This window comes from Neofelis nebulosa, chromosome 4, assembly GCF_028018385.1.
Source record: "Neofelis nebulosa isolate mNeoNeb1 chromosome 4, mNeoNeb1.pri, whole genome shotgun sequence".
NCBI lineage: Eukaryota > Metazoa > Chordata > Mammalia > Carnivora > Felidae > Neofelis > Neofelis nebulosa.
The window spans coordinates 108666952-108691308 of NC_080785.1; the positions used below are offsets into that span (position 1 = coordinate 108666952).

Below are 24357 nucleotides of genomic sequence, written 5' to 3' on the forward strand. Positions count from 1 at the left end.
GTACCCTAGAAGAGGCTCATTCATAGAGACAGACAGCAAATTGGAATTAATGGAGATGGGGGGGGGGGGAGGGAGTGGGGGATTACTATGTTAAGGGGACAGAGATTCAGTTTGGGATAATGAAACGGATCCAGAGATGGGTGGTGGTGATGGCTGCACAACACTGTGAATATATTTAATGCCCCTGAACTAGACACTTCACAGCGGGTGAAACGGTATTTTTCCAGAATAAAAAACTGCACATAAAAACACGCGAGTGCACATCACAGAAGACCCCTTCCCTGCACCGCAGGCGCAACCACCCAGCCCCGGCTTTCCGGGGACACTCTATCAGGCTCTGAGGGGCCCACTCCCAAAGGCGCAGCTTCTGTCGAGCCTTCCGCTCCCTGAGCCCTTTTATGTATCTACACATTTAAGAACATCTTTGGTTTCACGTCCAAAGAGCCCTAAGTGGAGAGAACAAACCGGGGTTCGCTTTCTGTCGCAAAGTAAGAACTTAGCAATTGCCAGCCGTGGTCCAGCTGCTACGTGGCATCGGTGGGCCGCAGGTCTGCGCCCGAGCTCGGGGCAGCAAGGAACACAATTCTCTAAACGTTTCACGGATGCTGCACAAACACGTCCCCACCGTCGGGAGCCCGCCCCACCCCCCACGACCGACGGCACCGGCCCTGGGCCCCCGCCGCCTTCCCCGGGCTGTGACAGCATGCGATGCAGCAGCAAGTGTGAGGGAGCTCCTGCAGCCGGAGCTCTGGGGTGTCACCCGCCCTCACGACCCCCGTTGTCCTGGAGACCGGACCGGCACCGGAAGCGGCGCGCAGGGAATGACGCTCAGTGCGTGCGACCGGCCCCCCGGCTGCGCGTGCGAAGGAGGGAGCGAGCTCCGCGGCCAGGGCGCCCTGGCTCCGGGCATCGGTGCCGTGCAGGGGAGAGCACCCCGCAGCGTGCGCGGCGCCGGGACAGCCGAGGGCGGGTGCAGGATGAAGGAGAGTTCAGTGTACGCTGGGCCACGGCCTGTCCGCTTCCCTAACACTAACCCTAGCCCGAAGCGCTCCTCCTCTGTCCCGGACCGCAATCCCCAGCTCTGCTCTCCGCCCGCGGACCTCAGGCACAGGCCTCGAGACACGCGAACGCTCGGGTCTGGCAGCACCCATGGCCCGCGTAGTCCGGGAAACGCGGGGCGCGACCAGAGGCGGGGCGCTCGCGGATTGGCGGGCCCCACGGTGATGGACGGAACGGGCGGGTTGGTGATTGGTAGAGGCGTCAGGGGCGGGGCGCGCGAGCCCAGGGAGGTGGGCGGGGCCCGAGGTGATAGACGGAGCGGGCAGCTTGGTGATTGGCTGGAGGCAGCACGTGGAGAGGGGCGGGGTGGTGCGCGCGGATTGGCGGGAGGTGGCCGGCAGCGCGCGGCTTGGTGAGTGAGGTCCCGCGTCCCCCGGCCCGCGTGGCGGCGGCGGCGGGGCCGGGGTTCCGAGTATACGCGTGGCGGAGGCTGGGTGGCTTCTCTCAGGGTCCCTGCTGCATTCGACAAGCTGAAGTTAGAGCGCAGGCCAGGACTCCTTCCAGGGCTGCGGCCCCGCTCAGCTCATTTGGGCCGGAAGTCAGTCCGATTCCGCCCCGGCCCAGAGCCGTGCGGTACAAGCAGGGTACGGGCACCTAGCGGCTGCCCTGAAACCATGCCCGAAAAAGGAGGGACCGAAGGCCGTCCCATGTGCACTGTCCGACGGTTTGCACCGGGCTCGTGGTTCAGAGCGCGGCTCGGTGCGGCCCGGGCTGCTGCCGGGAGGCGGGGTCGGGGCTCCGTGCGGTTTGGGCGTCCACGGGAGGCGGGGTCGGGGCTCCGTTCGGTTTGGGCGGCCGCCGGGAGGCGGGGTCGGGGCTCAGTAAACAGTAAAATGGGAGAAATAGAAGTGCCAAGGGACGGTTGCAGTTGGAGAGGGTGAGCGTTAGCAAAGACAGGGAGAGCAGGGTATGGGGAGCCAGCGAGTCTGCACCTGTAGGCAGTGGAGGGAGAAGAGCTGGGGCAGATGTCAGTAGAGACTTGGGGTTTTAGTCACTGAAACGGAGGGCCTTTTGAGCAAAGGAATGACCGATTAATATTTTGTTTTGTTTAAAATAGGCTTATTATTTTATGGTAGACTTATATGATAATGAGACTGCCCTCATGCCCTGAGATGGGGCAGGTGCGGGGGAGCAAGATGGGGGCGGATGGCAGGTAGAATTGGGACGCCGCTAGTTGTCTAGGTGGAGGTGCGAGGCCAGCAGTGGATACCTGGGGCAGGTTTGGAGAGCTCTGGGTGGGAGAAGCATTTCCGAGCTCTCCTTTCTGGATGAGGATTCCAAGGCACACTTTGGTATCCAGCACAGCTGACTTCCAGGTGCCATCCTGAACCATGTGTGGGGAGAGCCGCAGCTCTCCCCTCCTCTCCCAGTGCCCATGGGTGCAGTGGAGACACACCAGGAAAGCCATGGAGTGGGCAGGGGTTGCAGGGACACGTCTGTGTGTTCACAGTGACTGCCTCCTCCTTGGCGTGAGCACCAGGTCTGGACGCATCCAGCACGGCCATGTTCTCTGAGCAGGCTGCCCAGAGGGCCCATACTCTGCTCTCCCCGCCGTCAGCCAGCAATGCCACCTTCGCCCGCGTGCCTGTGTCCACATACACCAACTCCTCGCAGCCCTTCCGGCTGGGGGAGCGCAGTTTCAGCCGGCAGTATGCCCACATTTATGCCACCCGCCTCATCCAAATGAGGCCCTTCCTGGTGAGCCGGGCCAAACAGCACTGGGGTAAGTGATGAATTCGGGGAAGTGCTTCCTCCCCACCAGCCCAGAGGGTCCCTGGAGTTTTCAGAAATGTCTTATGAGGGACCTGGTAGAGCTGGAACCTTCTTCAGTTTATCCCACTTCTCAGTTATCTTGGGAGTGTAAACCTCTTTGTGCCTCAGTTTCTTCTTCATGTAGTCATGAGGATTAGCCTAGGAATTGCTAGGTTTAGAGTGAGGTTTAGTTCCGAGGCTGGGTGAGATGGGGCTGAGCTCTGGTGTAGCTGTGATGATTTCACTGGTGTAAGCGTAGGTTTTTCCTTTTCTTGAGCTCAGATTGTGTGTCCATGCTGTGGCTAGCAAGGGGCTCAGTGTGGCAGGCCAGCCACCAGGCACTGGGAGCCAGGGTGTCTGTGAAGACACCCACCGCCTCTCTAGGGGGCTTCCTGTGTGCTCGCTGATGTCTGTCTGTCTGCTTCTCCTCTGCACCTTCCGTGTTGGTTGGGCATGAGTCTCCTGTCCCTGGGGCTCTCCTGTCTTTCCTAATCAAAGGGCCTGGGCAAGGCACATCTTTTCTTTTTTCCCCACTTCTTCTGTGCTCTCTCCTGCAGGACCCCCACCTTTGACTTTTGCTGCCTCACTCCATTCTTCTGTTTATAAGAGTGGCTTTCCATGTAGTTTTCAACTCCTCTGTTATGTTTTTAAACTGGAATGTTCATAGGTGGGACTGTGTCTTACTCATTTTCCTTGCCCCCAGCACTGGACTCAGTGGTCCCAGCTCTGGCTGCACACTGGAAGCAGCAGGAAGGCTGTGGGGGACAGAGGCACCTGTCCCGTCCCACCCCACTGAGCCGACGGCATCACCTCTGGTTTCATTATAGGCACGAGAACTAGACCATCACACTTGCCAAGGATGTTTTCTGTTGTCTCTGTTGCAGGCACGAGTGCTGTCACCTTTCCTCTCTTCACATGATGAGGGGCTCCTTCCTCTGGCTCCCAGTGGCCTTTTCCTCACTTCCCTTGCAGCTTCCTCCATTCTCCTCGGTTTCTGTGTCACTACTATCATTCTGGTACCACACCTGTCTTGCAGTCACCATTCCTGCTAACAAAGCTGCCCAGTGACAGAAAACAGCTGTCTTACTCTGCCCACAGATGGGTCAGTAGTTCAGACAGCGGCCATGGTGAATGGGGCCTTGGCTGGGGTTGAAGCTGGCTTCTCCCAGAATGCGTCCCTGCGCGTGGACTCTGCGTGTCGCCAGGCTTTCCGACCAGACTTCAGCCTGTCCCGGGACTTGTCTGTCTCTCTTGAGCTTCCTGACCACGCTGAACCCCTTCTCAGTGTTGGCATCGCCTCCGCCTGGCACGCTCTTTCCCCGTCTTCCCTCGTGACCTCAGCTTACTGTCCTGTGCTTTGAGAGGCCACAGCAGCCCTCAGGGCTTTCTTGTTCCCTTTGCCTTGGCTCCCGCTGGTTTGGAAGCTTGCGGAGGGTGAGGACAGGCCTTGGTGTTCACTCTTGGTGCTGGTGCCTGGCCCGATGCCCACACGCTGTCCAGCTGGACAGCTGTCCTGCCCTCGACACAGGGCTATGTGGCTCTACCAGGTGCTCAGCTGCGCACGTTGGACCCCAGCTGTGTACCCTTGGACGTGTCACTCAATCTCCCTGTGCCTCCGTTTCCTCAGCTGTGTGTTGGGGCAGTAACATCTACTCCGGCGTGTTGTCAGCGTGGAGAAGTTCCACTCCCTGCTCGGCACGGCCCCCCGCCCAGGGCTGAGCGAGGGCCCCGCAGACAGGCTTTGGGGGTGCGTTTCCATGCCATTTCTGTCTGGTGCTGGTGCTCTCCTCTTGTTTTGAACTACCCACCTCCACTCCCTGGGATGTAGATCTGTGGAATGTTCTTGGTTACTCCAGGGCAGAAGGGGCTCAGGAATAGGTTGGTCCAGCATACACAGGACCCCATCTGGTCCGGACACCACTTCCCCAGGCTCAGGGTCTCTCCTGATAAACCCACAGGCCTCCTGGGACTTGCATTCCCTCTCTCCTGCCCGTGAGTCTGGCCGACTGCGCCTCTCTGATGTTTTTAGGGCAGGGCTGCGCAGAGAGTTGGCATGCTTCCTCCTCAGAGCCAGTGTCACAGTTAGGTATAAACGATGTAAGACTGTTGGTTCCCTATTGCATTTTGCTGCAGCAGATGACAAAGCCACAAACTGAGCAGCTTAGGACAACAGAAATGTGATCTCAGTTCTGGAGGCCAGGAATGTGACATCAAGGTGTTGGCAGGGTCGCGCCCTCCAGAGGCTCTTAGGGAGGACCCTTCCTTGCCTCTTCCAGGCCCTGGTGGCTGCCTGGGCCTCCCAGTCTCTGCCTCCGTCTTCATGGTGCCTCCTCAGCACGTCTGCCTTTCTTATAAGGACACGGGATCCGGGGACCTAACCATATCCTGGATCCTTCTGTCCCAGGACCAAGTCTACTAGTTTTGGGGGTCCTTGCCCCTGAAGGTCTCTTTCTTTTCCAGAGCCCAGGCCCGTGGGCTGCACGGCTCCGTGAGGCCTGTTGCAGTGCCCCAGGGTGGGCTGGGAGGGCTGCCTGGTCTGAGCTCATGCCCGTCACACTCAGGTGCTGGAGTCCAAATAAAGAAGCTGTGTGAGCTACAGCCTGGGGAGAAGTGCTGTGTGGTGGGGACCCTGTTCAAGGCCATGCCGCTCCAGCCATCCATCCTGCGGGAGATCAGCGAAGAGGTGAGCCAGCTGGCTGATGCATGCCTCCCCTGGGACACGTCCTGTGGGTGCCCGTGGGACCTCCTGCCATGGTCCCAGGGAATCGGGGGTCGGGGTCACCGTGCCATCTCACTTGTGGGGCGCAGGAGCCTTGGTGGCCTCCAGCCCCAAAACTACCTCCCGTCTCCGAATTCCAGCACAACCTACTCCCCCAGCCCCCACGGAGCAAATACATCCATCCGGACGACGAGCTGGTCTTGGAAGATGAACTGCAGCGCATCAAACTGGAAGGCACCATTGATGTGTGCAAGCTGGTCACAGGTAGGGGTGGGAGGGGTGGCCTGTGCACACAGGTGCTGGCGTGTTCCTGCCTCCCTGGAGCACTGGGTTCAGGGTCAGACAGTGGGTGAGGCCTGAGGGGGGCGCCAGTGTTCCTGCCTCCACCCAGAGGCTGTGACCATGGGAAGCACACTCGGTCCCAAGTCCTAGGTGATCATTTGCCAGTGCGGCACAGGAGAACTGGCCAGTTTTGCGTTGTGAGTGACTGGAAGGAAGCAGTTCTTGGGCTTCCCTCCTGGAGGCTGACAGCACTGCTCTGCAGGGACAGTCCTGGCCGTGCTTGGCTCCGTGAGAGACACTGGGAAGTTTCTGGTGGAGGACCACTGCTTTGCAGAGCTTGCTCCTCAGGAGCCCGCACCCTGCCTTGACACAGACAGGTGAGGAGCAGGTGCACAGGGGCCCGGCCGGTGGTCCCGGGAAATCACAGGTGCCAGGCTGCATGTCCCCTGCTCACCGGTGATGGCGGCCAGGGTGGGTGCAGAGTGGGGACACCTGCCATCTGGGCACCCACGAGGACCCCAACTTCTCCCGCAGGTTTGTGCTGCTGGTGTCTGGCCTGGGCCTGGGTGGAGGTGGGGGCGAGAGCCTGCTGGGCACCCAGCTGCTGGTGGATGTGGTGACCGGGCAGCTGGGGGACGAGGGGGAGCAGTGCAGTGCCGCGCACGTGTCCCGGGTCATCCTGGCTGGGAACCTCCTGAGCCACAACACCCAGAGCAGAGACTCCATCAACAAGGTACAGTGCCTGCCTGCCTGCATTCAAGCTCCTCCTTCCCCCGGGAGAGTTGGGGTCCAGGGCCTCACATGTCTGGTGGGACGTGCCCTGCGGTGATGCCAGGACCTCTGCTCAGGCCCCACTCTGAGGCCAGGGGAGCCCGTGGTGCAGACCCTAACCACACCTGGCAGCAGGGGCCTCACAGCCTATTGACTCGTATTCCCAGGCCAAGTACTTAACCAAGAAAACCCAGGCAGCCAGCGTGGAGGCCGTCAAGATGCTGGATGAGATCCTCCTGCAACTGAGTGTGAGTGAGCTGGGGGCCAGCTGGGTGATGACATTGGGGTCTCTGAGGCTGCAGCTGGGCACCGGAAGGCGGGCCGGGGGAGGGGTGGGTGAGATCTGGAGGGGCCACATATGGAGGGCGCCGGGCCTTACAAAGCTCCCCTGACCCTCCCTATGCCTTCAGGCCTCGGTACCCGTGGATGTGATGCCGGGAGAATTTGACCCAACCAACTACACACTCCCCCAGCAGCCCCTGCACCCCTGCATGTTCCCGCTGGCCACTGCCTACTCCACCCTCCAGCTGGTCACCAACCCCTACCAGGCCACCATTGATGGAGTCAGGTAGCCACTTGCGGCCACACCCCAGCTGAGCACTGGCCTCTTGCCTCGGTGGCACTGGGAGGGGAGGGTTGGGTCCAGGGCTGCAGTGGGCCGGGACCTAGTGTCTTTGTCAAAGTTGGCCTGGGACAGCAGCCATGAGAATGCAGGGGGAGCTCTGGGCCCTGTAGGGGTACAGCTGCTGGCCCCCAGGGTGGGGATCAGCTGAGCCTTGCCTTGCAGATTCCTAGGGACATCGGGACAGAATGTGAGCGACATTTTCCGGTACAGCAGCATGGAGGACCACCTGGAGATACTGGAGTGGACGCTGCGTATCCGTCACATCAGCCCCACGGCCCCTGACACGCTAGGTAATGGGGTCAAGGGCCAAGAGGGCCCCAGTGGGGGGGCCTGTGTGCTTGGAGGGTGGGCATCATTTGTACCCAGCAATCCTGCCTTGACCTATCTAAGGAAAAGTCCAGATGCTTGGCCCTCATTCCGGAAGGTACTCTGGAGCTTTTCCTCAGGGCTGAAGGCCACGGGGAGCATATCAGGAGTTTGGGCTGGTCAGCCTCGCACGCTGCCACAGGGCCGCCCAGGAGGGCAAAGGTGGCAGGCACGTTCACCTGTCCCCAGGCTCATGTGGCAATGTCTGGACCCTAGCAGGCAGGGCTGCTACCAGCATAGCCTGAGTGTGTGTGAGCGGGTGGGCTGTGGTGCTCGGTGAGGAGGACCCCACCCTGGCCGTGTGTGGTGCCGAGCCCAGAAGCCGCAACCACTGTGGGCCTTCCCCAGGTTGCTACCCCTTCTACAAGACAGACCCATTCATCTTTCCCGAGTGTCCTCATGTCTACTTTTGTGGGAACACCCCAAGCTTTGGCTCTAAAATCTTCCGAGGTAAGTCCTTTCTTCTGGGGGCCTCAGGCCTGGGCTGTCATGAGAGGGCAGGGCTCGCAGAAAAGGCCGCACTGGAGTCCCCAGGCCCCATGGGGTTAGGCAGCCTGCCCGGTGGCCCGCTGGCTGAGTGGGGGCTGAAACGGCCTACACATGTGCAGTGGTGTTCACGCTCACCCCGGTCAGCATGGCTTTAGCCTCTGACCGTCCTGCTGTCTTGGGCCCTTGCATCTGGCCAGAAGGAGCTTCCGTGGCCAGCACTCCCATGGTGCTGATGGGGAACTCCTATTTGCTTCTGGTGACTTCCCTCAGAGGCCAGGCCCACCCAGAACCTGAGGGGGCGCCTGTGTGGCTTCTCTGCAGGCCCAGAGGACCAGAGGGTGCTGCTGGTGGCTGTCCCTGACTTCAGCAGCACGCAGACCGCCTGTCTCGTGAATCTGCGCAGCCTGGCCTGCCAGCCCATCAGCTTCTCAGGCTTCGGAGCTGAGGAAGAGGACCTGGGGGGCCTGGGTCTGGACCCCTGACTCACAGAGACCCCGGCCACCCTTTCCCCACAGTGTTGGCACCACAGCAGGGGGTGCTTTGTAATAAAAGCCTGACCTTGTGCTGGCATTGAGCTCCTGCAGACCTGGCCCCTGGCCAACATACCCCCCTCCTCCCCTCCCCAGCAACACGTGTGCTGTGAGCTTGCTTTATTGGTGTGGTCGGGCAGGTGGCTGATAAGTGTGCCCCACCCCCCGCCCCGCCGTGCCTCTTGTGTCTGAGGCTGGCAGGCCGGGCAGGAGCACCTCCCAGACCCGGGCTCTGAGATCTCGCGCCCGACTGGGCCCCCTCCTGGCCAAGCCCACGCCGATGGCTGGGGCTCCTGTGGCGGCGAGGGCTTGGATGTGGGCCGACCTGTGCTCAGAAGTCCCCAAAGTTCACTGTGTAGGTCTCGGCTGTGGTGAATGGGAAATCTGGACCCATGACTGTCTCCTCCTCCTCCTCCTCCAACTCGTCCACTTCCATCTCCTCCTCCTCCTGGGGCCCCAGCTCTGTCCCAAACTCCGTCACCACCTCCGTGTAGGTCTCCGTCTCCGTTTCCGACTCCTCCCAGCCCACTGTGGTGGTCTCGGGTGGAAAGTGCCAGGGCCCCGGGCTGGAGCTGGGGGCAGGTGAAGGGCTGAAGGTGGGGGAGGGGGTGGGGGGCAGCGTGGTGACTGGTGTCGGCGCCGCGAGTGTGGTGGGGCCCGCGGTGGCGTTGAGGCGCCGGAGCCGCATCTGTTCGCGCATGCGCAGCCGGTACTGCAAGCGGCGGCGCTGCAGACGCCGCTGCTGGGGTGTCATGGGGCGCGACGGATCAATGTGCGGGATGGGCCGGTTCCCGTTCATGGCCATGATCTCCCGGATGCGCTTCCAGTTGGAGCGGGCCAGGATGAAGTTGCACTGGGTGGCCCCAATATCATAGTCCACGTTGCAGGTCTTGGCGCTCGGGGTGTAGCCCTCCGCGTGAGCCGTCACACGGTACTCACCCGGATTCAGGATGCGCCAGTAATCGCCACCGCCCGCTGCACAGGGAGGACGGGTTCTGCTGCCCTGGACTCTCCCGTACCCCCAGCCTCCAGCCCTCCTCTCTGAGATGCCCCCCCCCCCCCCAAACTCCTGGCCTTCCCTGTGCCCAGGGTAGACCCTCCGGTGGGGACGAGGGGGATCAGGGCTCTGCCGGGCGTTGCCTCGCCACTACCACATGGATCTGCTTGCCCGTACCCGCATGCAGACAAGGTACCTGTCTTCACACCGTGGTTGATGCCACTCACGGAGATGGTGGCATTGGCGATGGGGATGCCCTGCTCGTCCGTCACAACCCCCTTAATGCCACGGTGAACCTGCAGGAGGAGGCAAGCGTGGACATGCATGCCAAGGCCCCGCACATTCCAGCGGCTCCCCTGTCCGGTCCCTGCCCCTCTGGACAGGGCTCCCCCGCGCCCCCCACCCAGCCCACATGCTGCCGCGCCCCCACCTGCTCCATGAAGGTGAGCAGGGCCTCTTTGTTGTTCTCCCACTCCCGGGGCAGCTCACTCTCGTGAGGGAACTTGTCACAGCCCAGGTAGATGGAGAGCTCCAGGCAGTTGGTGTGCAGGTAGCTGAAGTCATTGATAGCTGCGCCGGGGGCAGACACGGAACCGCAGTCAGCCCCGCGCCCTGCCACGTCCCCCGCCTCTGCCCCTCCCAGGCTAACTTACTCCCAGACCGGGGGTTCCACTTGGCCCCGTTGACGATGCCCATGCCACTGGTGTAGTCCTGTGCCTGACAGCCTCCCCGGTAGGGCTCGGTCATGGTGAGGTGGGCAGAGGCATAGGAGATGGCCAGCCAACGGAAGATGGCGTGGTCTGGGGTCTCCTGGGCCTCAGACACCTCATCCTCATCTTCTCCCCGGGCGGCTGCCATGGCCGCGGCCAGCAGCTGCTCTTGAGTGGGTGTTCGGGCCATGTCGTAGGGGTAGGACACAAGCCGCTCCCCGCCGTTCAAGTTCGCCCCCAGCACGAAGGGGTTCTTCTCCATCCACGCAATGATGGCCCGGACCTCTGTGGACACCTGGGGGTGGCCAGGGCGTGCATCTGAGCTGTAGCCTCTATTACCCTCCCTGCCAGTACTCATGCCCCCTCTGTCCCCCCAGACTTGTGCTGGCTCGGTCACCCACCAGCCCACCCCTCAAGTCCACAGCTCAGGACCCCAGGGTCCGGGCTGCTCCCCCAGGCCTTACCGTGGCGTCTGGGGAGAGGTAGCGTTCAGGAATGGGCAGGTTATTGTTGGGGACCCGGTAGGGGACCCATTTCCTCTCCTCTGCTCCCCAGAGCACAGAGTTGAGATCTGGGAAGTCTTCGTAGATGTCAAAGCCCTCCTCAGTCCACAGCCCCATCGCCCAGTTCCCAAACTCAGAGCCCTGGAGGAACCGGTGGGTGTGGTGTCATCCGGCCCCGCCCTAACTCTCCCACCCCGCCCCGCCCCGCTGCCCCACCCGCCCACACAGCTTCTGGCCCCCACCGCCCCGCCCCACCCACCTACCATCTGTGCTGCCACCTCGTAGCCATCCGGGTTCAGTGAGGGCACCAGGTGGATGCGTGTGTCCTGCACCAGACTGCGCACGCGGGGATTCCCGTCTCGGTACTCGCGGCAGAGGTACTGCATGAGGAGCAGCAGTAGCTCGCGGCCCAGCACCTCGTTGCCATGGATCCCGGCCGTGTATCGGAACTCGGGCTCCCCTGCAAGGGCAGGAGCCTCAGCAACCACCGGGCCTCCTGACGCCCCGGGGAATCTGAGGAAGGACCCAGACTGGCTCACTCCCAGTAGGATGGGGGCAGATGACGCTTGTTGGCCCTGGCAAGGCACACTGGGACCCCAGAGAGGCTCCAAAGACAGGCAGAGGCCCAGCTGCAGTGCCAGAGCCTCGCCTCGAATCCCTGCCAGGGAGGGCCAGGCCTCCAGGGGTCCACGGGGCCCTCACCCAGCTCGTGATCCCCAGGGTTGTCCGAGATCTCCATGGCATAGATCTTGAGCCCGCGTGAGCTCTTCCCCAAGCTGTATGTGCGGGTGATAGTGGGGCACTCCTCGTTCACCACCTTCATCAGCTGGGCTCGGGAGAGAACACGGAGTTACGAAGTCCCCCACCCACCTCCCGTGGAAGCGGTCCAGGCTGTGGGAGGGCCAGGCCTCTCCACCGTCCTGGTCTGCACGGTGGGGAAAGCCTCTGTGGTAGGAGTGGCCCCTGAAGGCAACCCCAGCCCCTCTCTGGTCCTAGTGCCAGAGGGAGGGGCCCCCAGCTGAGCACCGGCTGGCGGCCCTCTCAGGGGGGCGTGTCTGGGATGGGAGCACTGGACACAAGCTCTGAGCCAGGGAACAAGCACCCCACCTGCCGCATGTCCTTGTAGCTGTGGTGCCGGAAGTCCAGGTTGTCAGTGGTCACGACCTCATTCTGTGTATAGTAGCTGTGGACAGCTGTGGGGGAGGTGGGGGGGACAGGCAGGGTCCTGAGCTGTGCCAGCCAGCCCCCAGGTGGCCCCAGCCGCCCCTCTGAGCCCTGCCGGCCCCCTGCACTCACGGGACATAGGACACCCCAGCACCTCCAGGCGCATGCACAGGCTGCCATTCCAGGTGAGTGGGTAGACGCGGATGAAGCGGGCCACCACCGGCTCTGGGAGCTCGCTCAGCACAGGTGTGTCCTTGTCCACGTTCCCATGGAAGGTCTGGGGAGAGGCTGACCTCAGAGTAGCCCCCCACCCCTGCCAAGAGCCCACCCTCAGCCCAGATGGTGGGCGCAGAGCTGACAGCTTGGGTGCGCACCATTTCTTCATAGCCGTTGGTGTACATCGTCCACGTCTGGCTGTCGTTGCTGAAGCCCACGAAGAAGGACGTCACAAAGTCGTCACTGGGGAGCAGATGGCGGTCAGAGCAAGGCTGCCTTCCCTGCCCCAGGTCCCGGGCACTCAGGAGCCGAAGCCCCTTCTTCCGGACCTGAGAACTTAAGAGCTAGCAGGACTGTATGGTGCTTGAGCTGACCCTGGGAGTGGCTCCCCTGCCCACTACGTGCCACGGAGGGGTGACTGGGGACAGGGCCCCTAAATGGCCCCCTGGAATGTCCCATCCACCCCTCACGTACTGGATGCTGGAGTCACGGCCCTGGGTGATGACACCTGTGAACTTGGTGGTCCTTCTGGTGTCCACCTCGATCCACTGGGTCTGAGCGTCATCCTCAGCACACCACGCCCCGTCATAGTAATCGTCCTCGGTGGCACCGGCCTGTTGGGGGCAGTGGGGAGAATGAGTGGTTGTAAGAGCCCCGCGCCCAGCCGCAAGATGGGCCCATCCCAACACCCACCTGAATGTTGAGCCGGCCGCGCTGGGCCCCCAGGCCGTGGCGCAGCATGGAGGAGGCCCGGATCTGGTTGTCCTCAATGCGGTGGGACTCCATCCCAATGGGGGGACACTCTGGGGACATAGCACCCGAAGAATGGTGGCCCACTGGCTTGGTCACTCCCTCCACCAAACCCAGAACAAGGAGCCCAGAGCCCACCCCCCTTACATCAGGAGACACCAGTCAGGGCGGCTCCACCTCAACATGTGCTTCCCCTGCTGGGACTCGGCTTCCTCATCTGGAGCGTGGGCAGATGCCAGCTCCAAAGGGCCACGGGCTCACATGAAACCACAGGCAACAGCCACCCCAGAGCTCAGCCACTCACAGGCATCATCCATATCAGGACCTTGTGGTGTGAGTTCTGTCCCCTAGGCTTCATCCCAGGGCAGAGACACTCCAGCACCTCTCCCTCCCTTCTGGGCCCCAAGAATTTAAGAGCAAGAAAGAGTTCTGTAGACCTGAAGCACCATCAGGAAATCCAGGTTTGCGACCCACATGTGGCTTTGGGTCTTTTGCCCCCACCTCCTTTACCCTGCTGCCGCTGTGGGGACCCCAGCCCCCATACCCACCTCTCAGCACCCTCACACAGCCCCAGCCGTCCCACATACCCTCCAGTCCACACACCCATCTGCAGCCCCCTCCACACCCCAGCCCCCAACCCCCAACCCCCACTCATTCCCCAGCCCCCCCACATCCATCTGCAGCCTCCGGGCCCCTCACTCACTGACTCTTTCTGTTGGAGCCCACTCTTCCTCCAGCTCCTCACCCTTCCGGGGTCCTGGAGGCAACAAAGGGAGGAAGTGGGGCAGAGGGTCCTGGAGCCTCAGGAATCCACTTGCTCTCCCACAGGGATCCCAGCTGTATGGGTCCAGCCCCCGGGCACACACCTTTGTGGTCCTTGCCCTTCTCCATGGCCCATTTGTCATCTGTCTCCTCCTCCTTGGGGCCACCTCCCTCCTTTTTGGGTTTCTCTGAATGGTGGAAGGTGGAAGAAGCCTGTCATCTTAGCCCCGGGCTTCAGGGGGCATGGATGTGGGGGTGAGGGCAGGGGGCTGGGGTCAGACCTGCACTGGGGGCAGGGAGCTGGGGTGGGGGGCAGGCCTGCACCGGGGGCAGGGGGCTGGGGTGGGGGGCAGGCCTGCACCGGGGGCAGGGGGCAGGCGTGGGGGGCAGGCCTGCACTGGGCGTTGGGCTGGTGGTGGGAACAGCTTGTTTCCACTCACTCAGCTTCTCTTTCTCTTCATCTGTGTCCAGCTCAGTGTCGGGTTTCCTGGGTCTGGGAGGCCCGAAGTAATAGTCCACTGTGGGGAGGGAGAGCCTTGCTGAGGTGGCCCAGATGCTGCCCCAGGGCCCCTACTGTGAGCCAGAGACTGGACAGGATGGAGGGCGAGGTGAGGAAGTGGGATCGGGGTGGGCCTTTAGACAGAGATGAGGAGGGAGGGGCTCCTGAGGGGAGGCCAGCTAGTCACAGACAGAATGGGCAAGACCCTGGGAAGTCACCAGCCTGGCCTGGGAGGGCCTGGCCTGGGGAAAGGCAGGCCAGGCTGGGCAGGGGGTGGGACACACGCAGGACGGGCCTCAAGTAACATCTGACACCTGTGGCCAGGAGGGGGCAGACTTGAGTGAGAGCTGAGCTGATGCCAAGAGATTGTTGGGGACCCTGGGGGCAGGTCAAGGGTGGGGACAGACTCAGGCCCCCATAGAAGGGGATGCAGGAGGGAGAGAAAGGTGCTGGCCTCAGCCCACAGGATAGGAGCACAGGACAGAGAGGGAAACCCGGGGGGGTCTGGAGGCACCAGCCCAAGGGAGGAGAGCAGACTGGGCTGCGAGCCCAAGTGGGCATGGAGGGGAGGGGTGGCAGGGCATTGGGGATGCATCTCCCACTGAGCTACTGGAACCAGGGGTGTGGCAGGCAGGGCACTCACTGTCGTCATAGTGGGGGATCACGTAACCATCCCCATAGTCAGGAGGCAGCGGGGGCGGCAGAGGCTTCAGAGGAGGCTCTGTGGAGGTGGGAGGCAGGGGTGGGTCCGGAGCCCTCTCCCTCTGTGCCTGGCACCCTTCCCTCCCCCCCAGCTGCCCCCATCCTACCGATCCTCTCCGTGGGGGCCTCGAGCCCCGGCCCAGCTGGCTCAGCCTTCTCCTCAGGGCGCTCAGGCCAGAGCCGCTCGGGCCTCCTCCTGCTTGGGGGTGGCCGGGGCTGCTTCTGGCGCCGGATGTACTCAACTGAGGGGGAGGGTGGGCTCTGAGCCAGTCCAACTCCTCCCCCCCACTGCCCCAGACAGCAGTGGGGCCAGGAGGGCAGGGCCCCAGGTGAACCGACCACTGGTGGTGGGTCCCCAGGCCAGGGGTCACAGTCCAGATGGGGGCAGAGGGGGGCCTACTCACAATCCTCATAGTCCTCCCTCTCTATCTGGTCATTGTAGTCCAATGTGGGCGGCTCGGTCTCCTCCTCCAGCTCTGTGGGAAATGCTCATGGGTGCCTTGTTGAAGACACTCACAGATGCCCCTGCCCGGGCCCATCCTGGAAACCCAGCCGGCCAAGGCAATTGGTCCCCCAGAGCCAAGTGAGTATCTCCCACTCACCAGACTGGCGATCCAAATCCGTTTCTCCCGGACCTGGCCAAGGACTTGGGAGGGCCCCTTCTGCAACAGAAACCCCATAGGCAGGTGGATGGGAAGCCTGCCCTGAGCCCTCGCTGTGCATGGAGCCAGACCTGGGTCCTGCCGACAGTGCCCGACGCCTGACATGGCTCCCAGGAGGCCTGGGCCGCTCTGGATTTGGCCACCCTGATGGCGCCCCCACAGCCAGAGAGCTGGAGGGCTTTCCAGGAAGCCCAGGCCCTGCTGTCTGGTCTAACAACATGCAGGAGGATGACTCCGGTGGGGCTCAGGGGACATATACCAGGACAGTAGACGGCAAAGCCTGGCCATGAGGCTGCCAAGCACCCCCTACTGGGCCGGGGTGAGGGGTGACCGCTGCACCGAGGGGGCTCCCACCCAATTGCTACGTTCATGACAATGACGAGGCTCCAGAGCCCACCCTGTCCAAGCGGCCCTTGGGATCTGCAGGAAGCCGAGCCCAGGGAACCCCCCTACCTCCCAGTAGCCTGGGAGGTCAAAGCCCCACAACCCCAGGAGGGGCCCGCACACACCTCCCTCCTGGGGCAGCATCTCAGGGCTGGAGCTGGGAGGCAGGGGCAATGGCCACCATGGGGTTTCTTCTGAGGGGGTCGGGGTGGGGGGCCTCTTCCCGGCCAAGGGCTTCTTGGTGGCCTTGGGTGGCTTCTCCTTGGGCTTTTTGGTGGCCTTGGGTGGCTTCTCCTTGGGCTTCTTGGTGGCCTTGGGTGGCTTCTCCTTGGGCTTCTTGGTGGCCTTGGGTGGCTTCTCCTTGGGCTTCTTGGGTGGCCTGAGGGGCCCCTCCAGGGGCTGCTTGGCCGACTTGGGGCCTTTGGCTTTTTTCCCTTTCTTCCCTTTGTCTTTGGCCTTTTCCAGAGGTGCTGTCGTAAATGCAGATTGAGGTCAAATCAACGGAGTCCTCACTCTATGCCCCACATGGCTGCCCCAAGGTGCCCACAACCTACGCACATGGCCTCCTTTGGTCCTGGTTCTTGGACTGGGAAACTGAGAGATTAAGTCACTTGGCCTCATGGAGGAGCTGGGATTGGAACCCATGCCTAACGTCCGCAAGTCTCTGCTGCCAACACCGTATCTTGGCCCAGGACACAGGCCCTCACCCTCCCACCTGCCAAACTCAACAGAGGACCCTCATCATCCTCTTCTCCCCCACATGTCCAGTCAGCTGGCCAGGGAGTGTTACACTGTGCCGGGCACGGAAGGGGCAGAGACGTGACTCAGCCACCCAGGCCTGGGGGGTGGCCCGGCCTAAAGGGGGAGGAGGTCTTATCCCCGCCAGCTGTCACATGCACTGGAAGACATGGGTCTGGAGCCTCCCTGAAGCTCCCTGCAGGGGCAAGAAAAGCTTCAGAGAAAAGGGCCACTCATGTCCCTTCAAGAAGTAAGGGGTCTGGGGTAGGTAGGGGGTCCTGGGGCCACACAGAGGACGGAGGGACTGGCAGGCACTGTAGCTGCTCACCCATCTCAGAGTCTGTGGAGGAAGTGGGAGCAGGGCAGGGGGCTGTCTGTGGGAATCCCCCAGCCCCCCAGTAAATGCTGTGCAGGACTTAATGGGGGACAGTGGCCACAAGGCCTAAACACAGAAACATTTACAAAATGCACACAGTCAGGAGAAACGGGGCCGCCACAGTGGCATCCAAGAGGCCAGGACAGCGAGTCTGGAATGTGAAGTAGAGGTGGGGGGAGGCCATGTCCTAGGACCCGCCCCCCAAGGGGAGGGGAAGGAGCCAGGAAAGATCTAGAAGGAGACCCAGGGGAGGGGCAGCTGACCTCGGGAATGATGGACGGTACCCTCGAGCCTTCTGGGAGAGGGAGATCAACAGGACCCTTGCCCCCCCAAGAAAGCCACCATAAACAGCTGAGATTTATTGACAGTGGATTATGTAAGAGGCCCCTGGGCTGGCTGCCCCGGTAATACACCACCTCGTCTAAGTCACACGGCCACGGAAACCACTCTGCCCGCTGCTCCCGGCTGCCTTGTGGGGAGGGGTCTTCACAGCCCCTCACCTGCCTCTGTGTTCCCGGAAGGGGAGGCCTCCCAAGGAAAGTCTGAGGCTGGGACTCTGGTGGAGGCCCGGGCATGGCCAGGGTGTGCCACAAACAGGCCTGCCTAGGGCATTAGGGCAGTTCACAGGACAGGTCTGGGGAGGGGGCAGCAATGTCCCCAGGGGGCTCAATCCTCGCCCCTCTGGGGGCTGGCGGTGTGAGACCCCGACGACCCAAACCACTGGGCAGCAGAGCTGCGGGAGGTGCCTCCATGCGCAAAGGGCCATAAGCCAGCACTGACCTCTGCCTGGCACCGGGTCCCGCCAGACATCTAGGCTCTCTCCTGCCTTCCAGAGCCCTTGCTCACGCCGGGCAGGCTGGACAGCTGCCAAAGCCCTGCCATTCTCACCTGAGGTGCAGGGCGCCCCAAGGCCCCCCATCACTCTGTGGGCCTCCCCCAGGCGCGCCCCCGGGGGTCTTACCCTCTTTGGCCGCCCCCGGGGGCTCCCCCGGCTTGACCCCCGACTGGGCTTTGCGGACGCGCGGGGTGGGCTCCGGGGGCGGTGGAGCCTCCATGTCGTCCTCCCGGGTCTCGGCCTCCAGCTCCGACAGGAAGCCCTCGAGGAACTCCTCGATCTCGTCGTCGGTCAGCACCGTCTGCGGGCGCCCCCCGGGGCACAGCGCCAGCAGCGCCAGGAGGCAGCCGAGCAGGGGCGCCCCGCGCACGGCCGCCATGGCCGGGGCTCGCGTGGGGGCCGGGGGCGCGGGGGACTCCGGGGTGGTCGGGGGCCTCCAAGGAACTGCCGGCGGCTGGGAGCTCCGGCCCCGCGTGGCGCGCTCCCGCGCGGACCGCCTCTCCAAAGCTCCAGTGGCGGCCGGGGCGGGGGCGCCGGGGCTTCCGGAGCCGGCTCCCCCCACCCCTGGGGAAGGAGGAGGAGGAGGAGGAGGAGGAGGAGGAGGAGGAGGAGGAGGAGCCGGGCGTGGACTGAGGGGCTGCGGAGGAGGGCGGGAGGGGGGGGGGCGGGGGGGGGGGGGGTTGGCGGCGAGCTGTCCCGGCGCCGCGCGCCTGGCACTTTCCGAAGCGGTAACTGGGGCCGCCTCCGTCAGGGGCCTGAGGCCTGCGCCTAGGAAGGAGGGCCTGGGGTGGGGGTGGGGGGCGGTGGAGCGAGGTCCCGAGGGCGCAGGTCCGAGGGGTCCGATGCCCGCCCCTCACCCCCGCCCTCGCCAGAACCGGCTGGGACCTGGAGGCGAGAAACCGGCACCCGGCCTGCCTGCCCGGAGGGGTCCGGAGCCCTGACGGCAGAGCCCAGACGCGGCGTCTGGCCTCTGAGATCCTCCCCTCCCCCGTCCCCCGCCCCAATCTCAGGGCGAGCCCACCCTTCCCTCTCTCTGGAGGCTTGGCCCGCAGCTCTGCCAACTGTCACAGCTTTCTTTCAGACGGCTAACTTCCCGGGTGCATGAGCCCTGTGCTGGTTCGCGGGGAGGGATGGCGCTTCGGGGCCTCACTCTGGTGGGAGGCAGGTGCAGAAGTGCCCTGGGTGCCCTCCAACTGCTTTGCTGGGGTAGGGGGTTCTCCAGGCAACGCCCCTCCCCCAGCTCCTGGCCCAGGAGGGCAAGTTTGAGAGGGGGCAGTCCTTTCCATTTTATTAAAGTATGTGTATAATTCCCAGGAATGGGGCTCAGCAGTCCCACAGTGATTTCCGTACAAGGTCAAGGGTTTCTTGCCCACGCCTACCTCCTGGTGGCCTGGGGATCACTTAGGTCCCAGCAGTCCACTTATCTGCCTCTCCTGAAAATGGTGCAGCTGCAGGTTAAGCCAGATCAGATTGAGGGATGATTTTAGGGGCAGTGCCTGTGAACCCAGCTCCATGTGGAAGATGTGGGGGCCACGAAGGCAAAGTGAACCAGATTCCACCCCTGAGGAGCCAGCTGGGGGAGAGGACGTGTGCCTTCAACCCAATCCAACCCAACCAAGCTGTGTGCTGGGATATGCCGTGGGAACAGTCCCTCGGCACTGATGGGGGGGCACTAATGGCCCTGGTTGGGTCCCCCCCCCCCCACCAACCACTTTTACTGTTTCTTGCAGTGAGCACTGCCTCACCTCTGGACACACACTGCTTCCCCAGCAGCTCAGATCCCAGCGAGGACAAACAGCCGTTCCCCTTGCTCCTCCTACCAGAACTGCTTTTTAAACTCTATCCAGTGGCTCCAGCCACCGCATGGACCTGGGGGCACATATACTGGGCAGAGAATGTCAGGACCAGCCCAGGTCATCTGCATGGTTGCCAGCAAAGTTCAGAGAATCCCACAGTAGATCGTGTCTGTCATGGGTGCAGGCACAGGAAATCATCACATGGCAGGCCTGGTGTTTCCATAGGCTTCTAGAAGGGCAGATGTTGGCTGGTGCCAAACGGGCATCACACCTGCGGCCAGAGCTCCCAGGGCAGAAGACATGTGGAAGCCAGAAGATGCATGCCTGGACTCCACGGTCAAGTCTAGCAGCAGAGCCCTGAGCCACGGTGGTCTGTGAGGGTTTGACCTGGTGAGGTCGTTGGGAAAACCCAGCGCCCACCCCCCCCCCCCCCCCCACCGGGTGGTCGACGGGCAGAGTGCAGAGCTTGGACCAAAGGGAAAGAGAACGAGCCCGTCAGGAAGCCCTGGGTCGGCACACAGCTGTGGCCAGCCTGAGGGACACTGCAGGGGCTTCTGGCTCAGCCTGGGGACCAGGCAGGACTCAGGGAGGGGCTGCGTGTCTCCTGCTCAAGGCCCTTCCTTCACTTCTCACCGGCTCATCCTCGTTCATGCTTAAAAGGGCAGTGGGACCATGTCAAGAACTGGTCGCTCAGGTGGGGTCCCAGCTCTGCCCTCCCGGCCATCTGATGGCACCAAGTGACCTCACAACTCCGCAGCCCCAAGGTGCAGACAGAGCAGGACTGTGCCCGTGCCGCACCTGGCACCACATCAGCACCAACGACACGCCAGCTCCCAGCTCCTGCCATGTCCCTTCAGAGAGCAAGCCCGCCCACCTGAGCCCCCAGCCTGGCCCCCTGTGCCTCCTGTCCCTGCACAGACTTGCCGTGTCACGTGTCCCCAGGCTGGTCCTGGTGGCAGAAGGGATGAAGCAAGCAAGCTCTTACCCGCAAATGTCCTCTGTGAGCCTCTGAATCATCATTCTTGAAACTTTGTCTTGGAATTTGCTCTGTTGGCCCCCAGTTGAGTGTGTCCAGCAGGGAGGCTCAGGCCGGGATTGGGGGGGGCGGGTGGTCTGAGGAACGTCACTTCCCTGGGAATGTTCCTGAGTTCAGCTGGTTCACACATGGATCAGATTTGGGCCCAACATCCTCTGCCAGGGAAAATAGAAACCATGAAAAAAATGAGAAAGGAATAGAGAGAAGCTTTTCCTCAGCCACAGTGAGTCACCAACAGGAACATGAGCAAAAAGCCTTGTGGGGAGCTGGGCAGGGTGGGGCAGGGAGTTGGGGGCCCTCGGCCCCCAAGCGTCTGGCCAGGTGGAGAGGAGGGGGTGAGTGCCTCCCATGCCAGGCCAGTACCCTCCAACCCTGCTCAGTGGGCAGGGCTGGGACCCCACTTAACTCTAAGACTCACACCCAGGAAGTCCCTAAACCCGGGCCCAGGTTCCACCTGGGGGGCAGGGAGGTAGCACAAGGCCTGCAGTGGCTGCCACTCACCCTTCCAGGGTCCAGCGCCCCTGCTCCTGGGCAGGGCATTCATATCTGTGTCCAGGGGCTCTCGTGAGCTAGTCTGGGGGTCTGCTGGGCACCCTGGCTTCTGAACCTCCATGTCCAGCTTCCTACGAGAGGCCCTGGCCTTCCCCCTCACTCCCAGGGAGGGTCTGCCCAAGGGGCCACAGCAGGACTGGGCTCGACAGGGAAGAGGGTGACATCTCCCTGGGGGGTGCCTACCCTCGCTGCCTCCGGAGAGAGAAAGGAGAGCTCTTAGGGATCCTGTGGGCTGGAGGGGGGGTCCATGGAGCTCCCCTGCAGCCACGTGAGGGTGAGGCCGGGCATGGCCAGGCTGGGGTCGGTCCTGTGTGGCCCTGGGAGCCGAAGTGTACTGCTGAAGGCTACTGAGAACCACGCCTCAAGGGCTGCCAGCCAGGGTAGGTTCTCTGGAGAGACAGCCCGAGGGGTGCCCCAGCCAGGGTCAGGAACAGGGGCCCTCAGGGCAGCAGTGAGGCCCACCTGGGAGGAGTGGGTGGGTGGGGCAGACACCCTGCAGGCTGCAGTGGAGGGGGGGGGAGACGTGTGGGCAGAGCTGTCCCCTGTGGGGGATGCCACGGCCACTTTGCCCCATTCAGTAGTGCCCTGTCCCCCCAGCAGGGTGCGGTGTGAGCCACAAGCTCCCACATTGGAGGAGGCGAGGAGGTGGAGAAGAACAGGAAAGAAAGAATGGAACCCTCTTTCCCATCTGGTGAGGTCAGCCCCACAGGGGTGGGGAGGGAGATGGAAGCTTTGATCTGGGTCCGAAGGGATTGGCCTGGGACAGGAGGGAGAGGAGATTTCCCAGGAGTCAGTCTTAGGCCTGTGACCTTGAACACTTGGGTTGACTAGTCTGCACGAGGAGGGTGGCTCCAGGACCACCAGGGCCCCTTCCCCCAACAGGAAGGGAGTCCCATTGGGGACGGTCCCCAAGTAGCAGGGTTAGCATCTGTGTTTGCAGCTCGGACAGCTAGGGCCTTGAGGCAGGGCTGGCCTGGGCCTTGAGAAGCATGAGGGTCAGTCCCATCCTGGGGTGCCCCGGGTGACCTTGGCTCGGTCCCCCCCCACACACACCTCAGGGTTCCTTCTTTCCAAATGTGGGTCATCCACATAAGCACTAATTTTGCACATCTAGGTAATGGGGGGCATGGTGTGGGGGTCAGGGGACCTGGGGGGACAGGAAGGAGGCCCTCTACTGGCCCTTCTGGGGAAGAGCCAACCTCTGGGCCAAAAGACAACCTCAGGCCAGGCAGCCACCCCAGCTGGGGACTGCCTCCCCCATTTTGCTGCGGCTGGAAAGTGCACCATCTCATTGCCCTCCGACCCCCAGTCTCCAGACCACAGCTGCCACCCCCCTGGTGCCAGCACCCTCACTTTTGGGTCCCCAGGCCTCTGTGGCATGGGTCCCTGACTGTGGCTCACTGGTTCCCTAAACAGGCCCTTATGGAGCACTCAGCCTCAGTGTGGCCCAGAGAGCCATGGGGTAGCCTTTCTCTGAGACAGTCTGGAGGGAAGGGCAAGTCAGTGACTGAACCCCCAGAGGACAGAGGGCAGAGGAGGGCAGTGACCTGCCGGGAAGTAGCGTCCTGCTCTGTGGAAGAAAAGGCGGGTCGGGGGGAAGACTCTACCCCCACCCTGGGACTCCCCCACCAGTCACCCACGACTCAGGTGGTGGCGTGTGGACAGCAGATGGGGCAGTGGTTTATGCTCTCTCTATGTGGGCTCTGGGGCCTCTGGCACGAGGCTATGGGGCCATGGCGGCCCTGGCTCCTCTGCTGAGGCCCAAGTGTCACCAATAGACACCTAGTGACCCAGCCTGGGCAGAGGTGGGAAATTCACCACCAGCAGCACCAGCGTGCCCGGGGTGTAGATGGGGCAGCACAGAACACAGGGGCCAGGGCAAGCAGGAGGGCTGAGCCTGGGAGGCTCCTGGGTCCTCTGAGGAAGCAGCTCAGATATGGAAGGCCGGGCCTCGGGGGGAACAGAGCCAGAGTTCAGATATGGCCGAGTGGGGCCTTCTGAGGGGCCTTCCTCCATGGCCCCGTTGGCCAGCCTACCTCAGATGGCAGGAAGGCTGGGCTCTGGACGGCAGGCCGGGGCATCAGTCTCCAGCTCCTCTCTGTCTCCTAGAGCCCTGGGTCTGTCTCCAGGGACTGAGGGAGGAGGACCCAGGCCCACCAGGTCCTTCTGCTCCTCTCTCTCTGGAGAGGCCCCCAGAAGTGCCCCCTTGTCTGCAGTCTGGATGTCACCAGGGGGGCTAGGCTGGTTGGACCCGCAAGAAGGGTGGTTTCCAGAGCCATGGGGCCTGGGGTCTCGCAGATGGAGCCTAGCCATCCACACAACTGGAAGAACAATCTCCTGGGTTTCTGACAACTTGAAAACCACATGTGATTTTCCACCGTCCGGTGTCCCTGCCCAGTTTGCTGGGCCAGCACTGCTGAGTGAGCGGAGTTCACCCGGATTCCTTCCACTCACCGCAGGGCCCAGCCCCTGGGGAAACGGGGGTCACCACAGCCGCGGGGGCGCTGCTGGCCGGCTGGGGGCGGGCTTCCAGTGCCCTGAGTCTCTTCCACACTGGGAGGACAGCGTGTAGCCAAACAGGGTCACAACTGGCCAGTGTCGTTCCCAGGGGAGCAGGGGTTGTTCAGTTCCAAACTCTTTTTTTAAAATATTTATTTATGTTTGAGACAGAGAGTGTGAGCGGGGGAGGGGTATAGAGAGGGTGGGGGACAGAGGATCCGAAGCAGGCTCCAGGCTTTGTGCTGAGAGGGGACAGCCGGACACAAGACTCGAACTCACGAGCCACAAGATTATGACCTGAGCTGAAGTCTGACGCTTAACCGACCGAGCCACCCAGGAGCCTCCAAATGAACTCCTAATGGACTGAAGATATAGATGTCACAGTATTCAAGGAAAACACAGGAATCTGTGTTTATATCCCTCTTGGGAGAAACCTCTCAGGAGAAACAGTAGAAGGAAATCTCAAGAATGTCAGCTGGATAGAAGTTTTAGCTTTCTGTTCGAAACATACTGAAAATTAAATCAAAAGACAGAACACTGGGGAAGGACCTACATCCCCAGACAGCATTTTAGGGGCCCATTG

The 24357-nt window shown here is 62.5% G+C and overlaps 2 protein-coding genes across 7 annotated transcripts; one reads left to right on the forward strand and one right to left on the reverse strand.

Annotated features, from left to right (window-relative positions):
• Positions 1–860: 860 nt before the first annotated feature.
• Positions 861–8627, forward strand: POLD2 (DNA polymerase delta 2, accessory subunit). 5 transcript variants are annotated; one of them, XM_058725693.1, is made up of 11 exons: positions 861–994; positions 2510–2782; positions 5373–5494; positions 5671–5794; positions 6075–6189; positions 6347–6545; positions 6751–6831; positions 6994–7151; positions 7371–7498; positions 7923–8024; positions 8385–8627. In XM_058725693.1, exons 2-11 carry the CDS (start codon positions 2563–2565, stop codon positions 8543–8545), a joined length of 1410 nt encoding a protein of 469 aa, XP_058581676.1. In that variant the 5' UTR covers positions 861–994; positions 2510–2562; the 3' UTR covers positions 8546–8627. The 5 variants fall into 5 exon arrangements, with proteins under 5 accessions (XP_058581676.1, XP_058581675.1, XP_058581677.1 ...); XM_058725692.1 differs by lacking the exon at positions 861–994 and adding an exon at positions 1328–1411; XM_058725694.1 differs by lacking the exon at positions 861–994 and adding an exon at positions 1397–1534.
• Positions 8628–8698: 71 nt separating this feature from the next.
• AEBP1 (AE binding protein 1) lies at positions 8699–18448 on the reverse strand. Of its 2 annotated transcripts, XM_058725691.1 has the most exons (21): positions 18018–18448; positions 16068–16412; positions 15499–15558; positions 15301–15372; positions 15004–15138; positions 14838–14915; positions 14136–14213; positions 13800–13883; positions 13637–13690; positions 12877–12986; positions 12658–12797; positions 12342–12426; positions 12100–12244; positions 11911–11996; positions 11506–11629; positions 11067–11263; positions 10765–10944; positions 10244–10595; positions 10021–10160; positions 9787–9886; positions 8699–9568 (listed from the first exon to the last, which is right to left on the reverse strand). In XM_058725691.1, exons 1-21 carry the CDS (start codon positions 18268–18270, stop codon positions 8925–8927), a joined length of 3462 nt encoding a protein of 1153 aa, XP_058581674.1. In that variant the 5' UTR covers positions 18271–18448; the 3' UTR covers positions 8699–8924. The 2 variants fall into 2 exon arrangements, with proteins under 2 accessions (XP_058581674.1, XP_058581673.1); XM_058725690.1 differs by lacking the exon at positions 13800–13883 and having other exon boundaries at positions 18018–18392.
• Positions 18449–24357: the final 5909 nt, after the last annotated feature.